The sequence below is a fragment of the Pimephales promelas genome, chromosome 4, assembly GCF_988280905.1.
Source record: "Pimephales promelas chromosome 4, fPimPro1.hap1.1, whole genome shotgun sequence".
Taxonomy (NCBI): domain Eukaryota; kingdom Metazoa; phylum Chordata; class Actinopteri; order Cypriniformes; family Leuciscidae; genus Pimephales; species Pimephales promelas.
Genome location: NC_142772.1, coordinates 48,101,846 through 48,114,257, shown reverse-complemented (window position 1 = coordinate 48,114,257; position 12,412 = coordinate 48,101,846). Strand labels below are relative to the sequence as shown.

General features: G+C 36.8%; 2 protein-coding genes across 2 annotated transcripts; both read left to right on the top strand.

Moving 5' to 3' along the window:
- LOC120471604 (diamine acetyltransferase 1) lies at nt 1–5,699 on the top strand. Its single transcript, XM_039661480.2, has 6 exons — nt 1–245; nt 1,308–1,359; nt 1,715–1,798; nt 3,701–3,802; nt 3,886–3,926; nt 5,056–5,699. Exons 1-6 carry the CDS (start codon nt 180–182, stop codon nt 5,224–5,226), a joined length of 516 nt encoding a protein of 171 aa, XP_039517414.2. The 5' UTR covers nt 1–179; the 3' UTR covers nt 5,227–5,699.
- A 4,734-nt stretch (nt 5,700–10,433) lies between these two features.
- LOC120471603 (diamine acetyltransferase 1) lies at nt 10,434–12,141 on the top strand. Its single transcript, XM_039661479.2, has 6 exons — nt 10,434–10,674; nt 10,805–10,856; nt 10,943–11,026; nt 11,385–11,486; nt 11,584–11,624; nt 11,713–12,141. Exons 1-6 carry the CDS (start codon nt 10,609–10,611, stop codon nt 11,878–11,880), a joined length of 513 nt encoding a protein of 170 aa, XP_039517413.1. The 5' UTR covers nt 10,434–10,608; the 3' UTR covers nt 11,881–12,141.
- The last annotated feature ends 271 nt before the right edge of the window (nt 12,142–12,412 follow it).

Here is a 12,412-nt window from a genome sequence, read left to right as displayed (position 1 = left end):
CTCTGAACACAACTGAATTATTACCAGAACAGCCTCTGGATGCCTTTCCCAGCGAGAGAGAGCAGATCTCGGACCTGTAGCTGAGGGTAACCCTCTGAGAAGCGGATGAAGAAACAAATCTTACTACTTTTCACATACAGAGGACTAGTGAGCAAAGGAAAAAAGAGTAAAAGAAGAAAATGGACAAGTTTATATTACGGAAGGCCGAACCCAAGGACGTGTCTGACATACTGCGACTCATAAAGGTGAGCAATTCAGTTTTAAACCTGACAAGATACTGACGATAATCATGTGTTTGTGAGCTCTGAAGAGTAAATACTAGTTAAAGGAGTAGTTCAATTTAAAAAAAAACTTTTGCTGATAATTTACTCACCCCGTGTCATTCTTTCTCCAGTCGAAAAGTAATTGGTTCTTGATGAAAACATTCCAGCTTTTTTCTCCATATAATTCACTTCAGTGTGAACCAAACGGTTCAAGGTCCAAAAGACACTTTCAGTACAATCTGTAAACTGTTCAAAAGGCTTTAAACGATTCCAGTCGATGAATAAGGGTCTTATCAAGCGAAAAGATCGCTCATTTAATAAATAAATAGCAAAGTTTAAGTTTTATAACCTCAAATGATCGCCTTGCTCTGTTATGTGACGCACGTTCGTGACTCTCCTGTTCGAACTCGTTCATCAAAATGAACGAATCTTTTTCCGAGTCATTTTGTTCATTCAACGAACGAAACTACGAATTGACTCAGAAAAAAGATTCGTTCATTTTGATGGACGAGTTCGAAGAAGAGTCACACAGAACAGAGCAAGGCGAGCGTTTGTGCCTATGTAAAACTTAAACTTTGTTATTTATTTTTAAAATGAGCGATCGTTTCGCTTGATAATACTTCATCTTCTGGAATCGTTTAAAGCCCTTTGAACAGTTAGCAGTTTGTAACTGAAAGTTTCTTTTGGACCTTGAACCGTTTGGATCCCACTGAAGTCCATTTTATGGAGAAAAATGCTGTAATGTTTTCATCAAAAACCTTAATTTCTTTTTGACTGAAGAAAGAATGACATGGACATCTTGGATGACATGGGGGTGAGTAAATTATCAGCAAAAGTTTTTTTTGAAAAGTGAAAAGTTTGCAAATAAGCCTATATAATGTGTGTATACACAAACAAACACACGCACAGATATGAGTGTTTGTATGTGTATACAAAAACTTTTATGTTAGATGTGATTAATTACGATTACTCAGTTTGACAGCACTACTAGTTAGTAATCCTAACTTCATAATTTTTAACCTGAATATGTATCTTTTGCATTAGGAACTGGCAAAATTTGAGGAAATGGAAAATCAAGTTATTCTCACTGAAAAAGGTAAGAACATTTAAAGTTCACTGACTGTTAGAAGCTTGATTTCAAATAAATGTTTTTGAAAAATACTCACCAAATCTGCATTAATTTGATGAAAATACATTAAAAACAGTAATATGGTAAAATATTACAATTAATAATTTCTGAATAATCATGTGACTCGAGTCACAATGCTGAAAATTCAGATTTGATCACTGGAATATATTGCATTTTACAATATATTCACATAGAAAGCTGCTATAAAAATTGTAATAAGTGAGCTGAAAAGCTTTTTATCATCCCATATATTGAACGGCAGTGTAAATGCAATAAGTTTATCTTCTGTTACGGTCTTGTAATTCTTATTTTGCTGCTGTAGATCTCCTGGAGGACGGTTTCGGAGATCATCCCTTCTATCACTGTATAGTGGCTGAAGTGCCCAAACAGCACCAGAGTGCCGACGGTAAGACTGACCCTGGACCTGTTCTCCCCCCAAATCAGGTTGAAGTGAACACACCAGGAGTGTGTTAAACTCCCACAGACGCTTGGGTCACCAAAAGTGTTTCTGTGCATAATGACGCAAAACAGTGTTTGGTAACACTTTGCATTGCAGTGCCTATGTTACGTATGAAGGACATGCAGGTATTAGTTCACTCAAAAAGAGATTTTAGGAACATTTATAATTATGCACAGTCCAAAAAAAATTGTTCGTACTCAATATTCCAGTGCAAAATTAATTATCTAAACATTCTTAATTATTTCTTTCCTTAAGAATTAAAAAAAAATGAAGTGAATTTATGCTTAAAACAAGAACAAATATAGGCTCAGAACAATAAACTAATTCAAAGAGGCAGATATTTGTTCTTGTCACTATAATTTTTTTCAGAAAACAAGTCAATTTGCTTCTCAAATGCATCTTGAACAGGAAAACGAGTCAAAAATAATTTTTTTTGCTGTGCAACAACTTAAATTATAGTACAAGTATAGTTCATATTGGGATTTAGGCCATTTTTTTGTAGCTCCTGAAAAGAGTTGCATGTAAAATTTGGCATGAGGGTGAGTAAATGCTTCTTGTTTGTGTGACCTATTCATTAAAGCAACACTGTAACATGAGCACTGTACTGTAAAGTGTCTTTTTTTGTGCATCTGAACATTCAACACAGAGAATTTCAGTTGTTTGACATTTGCCAAGAACGCTTATCCAATCCCCCTCTGTAATTTATTGTCTTCAGGCTACGGTCTCTTGCTTCGCCATGTACATTGCCCGTGGCGTGTACATGGATGGGCGGGGAGGTAACTGAAAGATCGGTTACAATAGTGTAACATATACAATAAACCAGAGGTAAGGCCCACAACAGCTGGGACGTCTCCTGCCTCACACCACACAACAACATGCCCAAAACTAACTCTCTTACAGATGGATCGCATGGACTCACAACTAGGGATGGGAATGAACAATTCCATTAATCAAACTTTGAGTTACTCTGAGGAAGAACAAATGGGCAAATGTTTGGGAAATTATTGTAATTGCCCTGATACTGTATTTTATAACTACATCTGTGGAGGAATGAACGTCATGGAAGTCTTTCTGGCGTGTTTTGATTCCCAACCCTACTCTGCTGCACTGCAAAATATTTCTTAATCAGTATTTTTGTCTTGTAAATATCTAAACGTTCTTAAATTAAGATTGTTTACTTCAGAATGATATAAGATATCAACATTCAGTACTTTTTCAGAGGATGTTTAATAGCGCCCCCTACCGAATAACATGAAATTGCGCGGAAAATTCTGTCAATGGCGGGAAAAATGTTAGCATTAATGTTCTTAATTTTGATATATATTTTTCAGTAAATTTTCTTTTCAGAAATTAAATTTAAATAAAAAAAAATCAATAAAATGTTCAGTTGTAACGCGTTACACTACTTTTTACCCGAAAAAGTAGTTGCGTTACAGTAGCGCGTTACACACAACACTGATGACGACAATGATGTCCTAAAATCAAAAAGTTCTTCCTTTGCGTTTTTCGCAGCGTTGTCAAAAAGCGAAGATGTTTACATGACATACTATATATATATATACACTAAGTAAGGAAAAAATATATTTATGGCAGTGTGGTATAAATGTTCAAATCAACACGATAAAAGTGAAATGACACATTAATTGAAAATTTGACCCCTGGAACGACGTGACTGTGGTGTGTGTGTGGGTTATAATGCCAATAATCCCACCCAAAATTAATTTCAGCAAAACGCAAACCAACAGTGTTTGTCTCCGTGTAAAATCTGTCTTATCTGTGAATTTGAAGTTGCAACGAAATGCATTGTCTTGCTGCAAACAATAGAGTGAGTGAACCTTTTTTTTTCAGGTCACGTGATCGTTGGCTTTGCCATGTATTATTTCACCTATGACCCCTGGATTGGAAAACTGCTCTACTTGGAGGACTTCTACGTCATGAAGAAGTATCGGGGTATGAATGTGAGCGAATGCATTTGTGAAATCAAATTGTCAGATTTATGAGTTGTAACACACTTTTCCTTCTGCTCAAATTAGGTTTTGGAATCGGTTCTGAAATCCTGAAGAAACTGAGTGAGGTAATTTCCTTTACAACACCTAAAGATGTTACCATATATGTTGTATGTTGTTCGAGAATATGTGGCGCTATAACAATATACAGGAACGGCTCATAGAAATAGATGTGAAACAGAAGTGCACTTAATTGTGCACTTGTAGTGTACTTCAAAAAAGTGTAATTTTTTTAATTGAATTGAAAGATAATATAATTTACATGAAATAAAGGGCCACTTAAGTGTACTTAAAGAACACACTTTTAGAAGTGCACTTTTGTGCAATAGTTTTACTTTTAAGGACATTATAATTCATTACGTTTTAATAATCTATTGTTGTGCTTTAAAGAAGAGCACTTGATTTGATGTGTTGAGTTACACACTAAAGCACATGCACTCTAAAAATGCTGGGTTGTTTTAACCCAACTTTTGGTCAAATATGGACAAACCCAAACGTTGGGTTAAATATGTAATTTAAAAAAATGTAACCCTATGGCTGGGTTTGTCCATCCATATTTGACCCAAAGTTGGGTTAAAATAAACAACCCAGCAAAATAAACCTATAATTAGTGTGTTATTTGATTTTATTTCAACGTCGTCATTACAAATGTGAAATTGCAAATTAGTTTATGCAAGTTTCAATCAAAATGACATTAAAGTGTATTTTAGTTTGCCATAAATGCTAGTCAGTACATTTTAACAATATTTCAGTAGAAATAATTATGAAATTACATATTAAGATGTGCTACGTGGGTAGTTCAACTAATTGCATTAGATATAAATGTAAACTAGTGCCGTCAAATCAATGAATCACAATTAATCACGTCTAAAATAAAAGTTTGTAAATATTTAATATATGTGTGTGCATATATATATATAACAATAGTGTTGATTAAAACTTCACATTTGTAATGACGATGTTGAAATAATATCAAATAACGCTCTACGAGGTTTTATGTTAGATGCAATTCTTTTAATTGCAATCAGCATGCAATTGACATAATTGTATACTAAGGGTACCAAAGCTCAAAGTATACAAGTCTAGTTAATAATTATACCCAGGTTAATGATCTAACATTATACAGCTCCTCCAATCTTCCTCATGCCAGTATATCTTGTACTAAATCAGTGTTCCCAATCATGTGGTTTCCTGCAGACGGCGGTCAGGACTCGGTGTAGTAGTATGCACTTCATCGTGGCGGAGTGGAACAAGCCCTCCATCGACTTCTACAAGCGGCGCGGGGCGTCAGATCTCTCTCTGGAGGAAGGGTGGAGGCTCTTTAAGATCGACAAGCAGAACCTCCTCAAGATGACCAACGAGGAGTGACCCCACCGGATGGGGAGTTTACCTTCAAATGGCATTTTGAAGCATTCAGCGTCTGATTTTACACCCAAAACCCATAATTCTTATTTAAATTTGAATTAGAATTTAATTCTTATTTAGAATTATATATCCATAATTCTATATGGAATTATATTCCCAAAATTCTAAATGGAATTATATACCCATAATTGTATACGTCCTCTTTGTATGTCTTTATATGTGTTTTTTGTATGACAAGTATAAAAAGTTGTGAATGAAAAAAGTTTAATTCCCATCAAAATACATACATTTTGAAAAGATGACTTGTTTTGATGTAAAGAGATACGTGATTATTGTTCCTTTTGTGATTTAATAATTAATGAATCAGAGACTTACAATGCAATGTAATGATGTTTATATAGACATGTCGTATTTACTTCTTTGTACCTCATATTAAATTATACTGGGAGGAAAAAATAAAAAAAAGTTTCTCTTTATTCACCCCATCTATATTTATGAGATATAATGCTTCCCCATTTTATACTTCGAAACTCAACAATTCCATCCGAAACGATTAAGGCGCAGACACTACAGGCAAAACCATTGGTTTGTTTTTGTTTTTTCATGCACTAGTGAATTTTAAGATGTGGTCTATTTTGCTTCTGTAAGATATCTTGTTTCAGGCTAGTGGAATTTGAGTGCTTATTGCAATTTATCTATTTGCATCTGTACATTTCAATTATAATCCATATCTTTAAAGGCGGAGAGTTTGAGTCAGAAATCTCCACTTCAGCATCTTTACACAGGCCAGAATGTATATTCAAGATAGATAACAGATGTGGTGGCTGAGAGTGAGCCAAAAACACACTCCCAGAAGAGTCTAAAACATGTGCGTTAAAGTCCCCGTGAAATCAAAATTGAACCTATTTACTTTGTTAGCGCATATTACTAGTCTTGTGGTGAACAATTAATCCGTGCAAGTGAATATATATTAAAAAAATGTTTTACCTTAGTAATCTTTAATCAAAATCTGAAAAGTTACTTCCGGTCTGGAACGGTTTCTTTTTCTGATGACGTAGGCTTCACAGTTTGGGTGGGGAAACGCTTAACCACTCCCCTCAAACCGTTAGTTTGCTATGAGTGAGAGATGGAGAGGAGGAGCGCTAGAGTAAAATCCTGCCCTCTGTTCAATATTCCGTTTCACTTGGAAATACGTCACTGCACTGGAGAAAAATCGTTTGCAACTTCCGGTTCACGGGGACTTTAAATTAGCTGGCACTTTTAGACCAGTGGACTTTGTGATCTACTGTATTATGGCGAGAGCAAACCACAGACTGTACAAATAGGAGCAAACAGATGACGTATGGACACGTTTCAAAGCTGACTTATTTCTATAGCTCTGTGACTGTATAATACAGATAGTTAGCTTTACAGTAATAACAAGAAAATTATTTAATGATGCAAAAAGAGATTTCAGCTCTAAAAGAAAGTTTGTTAATGGTGCATAATCTTATTACTCATATTTGCATAAATAACACAACATATCTAAACATTGGGTATAGCCAGGTGAAGATGTCTTGTTGAATATCTGATATGGCAAGACTTTTTCTTAGTTGTCCTTTTTTTATAGACAGCTATTTTCTTCTTGCCGTGTAAATATGTTTAAATTCTTAATATTTTTCAATCTTGTAATATTCTGCAGAAGAGATAAGCGAATCACATTTTCACTCTTTCTCAGCATGTGATTGGCTGTCTGCTACTGATGTCACTCCTAAACTAAACTCCTACCCTCATGGTACAGGTCCCAGCTCTCAGTCCAGCTGTTACAGTCTATTGTTTGCTCTCTAAGATATTTCTGAGGAATTCCCGGGAACAGATCCAAACTGAAGGGGAAGACAGATTTATTTGTGAAGGCCTGCTCTTGCAGGCAGGCGGAATGCGACTGTCACATTCCAGTTTGTGTTTGGACTTTCTGTTTGTATTTTTTGATCTCTGGCCTGTACCATGATGGTAGTTGAACAAACTCAGGGTTGCAGGATTAGTTTCGAGTTGACAAAACCAAACCAATCCAATCAGGCTTTGTTGGTACCATGATGCTGGTCATCAACTTTCTCTGTCAACTCAGACTTTGATCCTGAGTTTAGGTGTGACATCAGTAGAGGACAGCCAATCACATGCTGAGAAAGAGTGAAACTCATTCAAACTCATTCTCACAAGAGTAGCAGTCAATTCACTTATTAAATAAAAGTTTTAAAATATTAAGAATTTAAACAAATTTACACAGCAAGATGAAAATAGCTGTCTATGAAAGAGGACAACTGAAAGAAAGTCTTGTTACTGTTTATCAGTGCAAGTAAATTTAGTTTACCCTAGCCTAGCGCGTCTACACATCAAAGTCGGCCGAGTCTCACCCTATATCTTAGCCTAGCGTGTCTACACATCGAAGTCGGTCGAGTCTAACCCTATACCCTAGCCTAGCGCGTCTACAGTCGGCGGCGGCAGAGTATAACGCTATACCCTAGCCTAGCGCGTCTACAGTCAACAGCGGCAGAGCCTAATCCTATACCCTAGCCTAGCGCGTCTACATATCGAAGTTCGGCGAGTCTAACCCTATACCTTAGCCTAGCGCGTCTACAGTCGACAGCGGCAGAGCCTAATGCTATACCCTAGCCTAGCGCGTCTACATATCGAAGTTTGGCGAGTCTAACCCTATACCTTAGCCTAGCGCGTCTACAGTCGACGGCGGCAGAGTCTAATCCTATACCCTAGCCTAGCACGTCTACATATCGAAGTTCGGCGAGTCTAACCCTATACCTTAGCCTAGCGCGTCTACAGTCGACAGCGGCAGAGCCTAATGCTATAACCTAGCCTAGCGCGTCTACATATCGAAGTTCGGCGAGTCTAACCCTATACCTTAGCCTAGCGCGTCTACAGTCGACAGCGGCAGAGCCTAATGCTATAACCTAGCCTAGCGCGTCTACATATCGAAGTTCGGCGAGTCTAACCCTATACCTTAGCCTAGCGCATCTACAGTCGACAGCGGCAGAGCCTAATGCTATACCCTAGCCTAGCGCGTCTACATATCGAAGTTTGGCGAGTCTAACCCTATACCTTAGCCTAGCGCGTCTACAGTCGACGGCGGCAGAGTCTAATCCTATACCCTAGCCTAGCACGTCTACATATCGAAGTCCGCCGAGTCTAACCCTATACCTTACTCTAGCGCGTCTACAGTCGACAGCGGCAGAGTCTAATCCTATACCCTAGCCTAGCACATCTACACATCGAAGTTCGCCGAGTCTAACCCTATACCTTAGCCTAGCGCATCTACAATCGACGGTGGCAGAGTATAACGCTATACCCTAGCCTAGCGCGTCTACACATCGAAGTCGGTAAATTACAGGACGTAGTTAGGTCACGGTGTAGGGAAAAATCTACCACACATGTTCTTTCTTTCTTGAGTGTTTCAGTTGTGCTGGTCTAAAGGAAACGCAGAGCTGTGAAAATAACAATGTCTTCCTTCCCTGTGACGTCTGAGACATCCTTACAAACAATTGCTTTATTTATTCAAAAGTTTTCAATAGGTCTGTAGCCTTATTTTCCAGATATTAAGAAATACACAAATGTTTTCATTAGGTCAAGTATTCTGGAAATGACGTGTTATCCTTAGGAAACTCTTTTAAATCTCTCAATAAGGACTTCCAGATGAGGGCGGATGTGAATGAGTCAGTGCTAATTGTATCCCATTCAGAAATACAGTCCGGCTCACGGACTGAAACTGTAAACGGAAGAATGCTTGAGATGCTTGTGCTGAGATAAAGACTTCTGCAAACATTAGGATATGGGGCTAAAAAAAAGTTTGCATATGTTTTTTTTCTTTCTTTTATGGCTCTTATAGTGTGATATAAAATATGGATCTGATCTGTTTTATTCACAGGCTCAAACTGAGTAAAAAAATACAATTTAGTGCAGATGCTGATATATATATATATATATATATATATATATATATATGACGTATGAATAATCAAATAAATGCAAGTTGCTTCAGTCCAGTAAATGTCCATCTAGAAATACAGACAACATCAAAGTAATTCTTAAATTTACTTTATAAAAATCATTAAGCACTGCATAACATAAGTATTTTGACATTATTATACTGTTAAAAATCATATCTAACTTTTCTACAATCTAACTATTCTTGGAGTAAACATCACACACATCCACTATATACTAAATGCATTGTTGTTTAAAGTAAGAGTCAAGTATAAAGTGGATGTATGTGATATATATTTGTAAATGTTTGTTATATTGTATTATTTACATTTATAAAATGTATTTAAATGTTTTCCATCATAGCAGCCAATTATAAAACCTCATGCAAATAAAAAATGCGTTGAATGTAAAACGGTGTGCTAGATTACAACTGAGCTAACACTCTGTCATCATCAACAATAATAAACAAAGCCTGGAAATATTATTACTAGAATGCAGGCCTACAATCACACAGTCTTAAAAAAAGTTCAAGTTGTAGCTGGCAGTCGAGTTAGGCAACAGGCTTTGATGTAAATTGTGAAATATGTTGCTCATGCCTTGGCTTGGTATAATGACACCCTATAGGAGAACAAGACAATAAAGCAAAGGAGACTGTAGTCTGCAGTCAAATAATATTTTGATTTTGATCTGATGATGCTATTTTACTTTGATATATGCAGAGGGTCCAGAAGACTAAAACCATATTAAAAATCTGGGATTATAATCCAATATAAACAAATACTAACACTTTCTTTTGTTTTCTATATCTATATTTAAATGTATTGCTTTAGACTAAACTGGGAAGGGGCATAGGGGGACTTTAATATTTTTGTCCATTTGTTAGTTTAACTACTTTTATTGCTCTCCTTGCTTGGATAAAAGCGTTTGTCCAATTGTTAGCAGTCTATGGTTTAACTGCTTTATTGCTCGCTTGGATAAAAGCGTCAGCTAAATGGTTAAATATAAATGTTTAAACATTTAAAAACAAAAGGTTATGCTAAAAAAAATATATACGATTATTTAGTAACATATGTCGTTAAATCGTGCTATGTTGGTTTACAACCTTGACACAACATCCAAAACCACTGTTTATTTGATCTGGTTCGAACTGGTTATTTTTTGCTGCACTACTGATGTGAGTCAAGTCAGTACTTCCGGTTATGACGTCAGCGCCCACCATATAAATAGCGCTCGAGCTCGGAGTTGAGACAAAGCGCTTCCGGCGACGACTTCATGTGATTCTTCACTAACAGGGTGAAAAACCCAGACTTTCTGCTGAGGGTAACCCCCTTGGAACCGAATGAAGAAACAAATCTTACTACATTTCACATACCGAGGACTAGTAAGAAAAGGAAAAAAGAGTAAAAGAAGAAAATGGACAAGTTTATATTACGAAAGGCCGAACCCAAGGACGTGTCTGACATACTGCGACTCATAAAGGTACAAACAAACCCACGGCGCATGCGTATAACATTTAACAGAATAATTATTATTTTTAACTTTAAATTTAGAATTTTTTTTAACGTTCTGGTCGTTTGTGGAATAATATACGCCGTTTAACTAATTTCAGGAACTTGCGAAATTTGAGGAAATGGAGGAACAGGTCGTCCTGACCGAGAAAGGTAACGTTACATCCGTCGTTTCAGTGTATGGTGTTTATGAATGTATTTGAATGTATGATGGTTATTTAGGCCTGTTTGTTTTCCAGAGCTGCTCGAGGACGGTTTCGGAGATCATCCGTTTTATCACTGCGTCGTCGCTGAAGTACCGAAGGATAAACAGTCTCTTGAAGGCAAGTTTACGTCACCAGTTTATTTCCAGGATTTTTTGTTATTTTTTTTTTTAAATGTTATCGTGAATCAATATTGTTACTGCTAATGTTACTATTACGATGGAATTTTTTACAGTTTATCTTTCTGCGTCATGCTTTGGGTGACGTCAGATCCGCTAAATCATCTCCCGTTACTTTCTGTTCTCTTATATTTTAGTTTAGTCTCTTGTTTATTTATGTTAAACTAACTTTGAACAATCTTGGATTGTTGTCTTTTCGGATGTCATGTTATTGTTTGTATGTTTGTCTTAATAAAAATTAAAAAAAAAACTTTCTGTTCTCTGCTGTACTCATGATCCTCACGTTTTTTTCACTTCAGGTTATACAGTGGTTGGCTTTGCTATGTACTACTTTACCTATGACCCCTGGATTGGGAAGCTGCTTTATCTGGAAGACTTCTATGTAATGAAGGAATTTAGAGGTATTAAGACATGCTACCTGTTGCTGTAAACCAAGAATTGCCTTGAAATGGTCATGTATAATAGATCATATATATTATTTATTTCCCTACTAATCAGGTTATGGGATGGGCTCTGAGATCCTGAAGATGCTAAGTGAGGTATGCATAATGCATTTGAGAAACTTGTCTTGTTATGGGTCGTTTTCAAAGTCATCTAAACGCCTTGTTCAAATGTTTTTGTCCTCAGACGGCAGTGAAGACTCGATGCAGCGGGATGCACTTCATCGTGGCCGAGTGGAACACGACATCCATCGAGTTTTACAAGCGGCGCGGAGCATCGGATCTCTCTCACGAGGAGGGATGGCGTCTGTACGAGATCGACAAATGCAACCTACTCAAGATGTCATCCAAGTAGACGCCAGTGCAGAAGAAACAGTTTGATGGAGGATTTTATTAGAGTAGACCAGTGTTTCCCAACCCTGATCCTGGAGGCACACCAGCACCACAACTCCACACACTATACAACAGTTCCTAATCTGAGCTAAAGATTAGTAGTGAGGAGACCTCTAAAATGTGCAGTTGGTGTGCCTCCAGGAACCGAGTTTGGAAACGCTGGAGATCGTTGATACACCTGCAATGTATCGTTTACAATAAAGCTTTTACTTTAAGAAAGAGACTGTGTGACTTGATCACTGACTTTGGTCTTGGTTAAAGACATGCTTATTTATTGTTTAAAAATGTCAAAATAGAAACTCCATTTTGATTTAATCTTGACCTTTGAGTAACTTTCTTCTAATAAACAGGTTAAAAAGTACGTGTGTTGGACATGAAGACAGATGATGATAAAGAACCGCAAGAGCGATTAGAGGAAATCTGTCTCTGTCACTAAAAAAAACAAGTCGAACATCTAACATCCTTAAAGACATATTATAATCGTATGGTGCTGT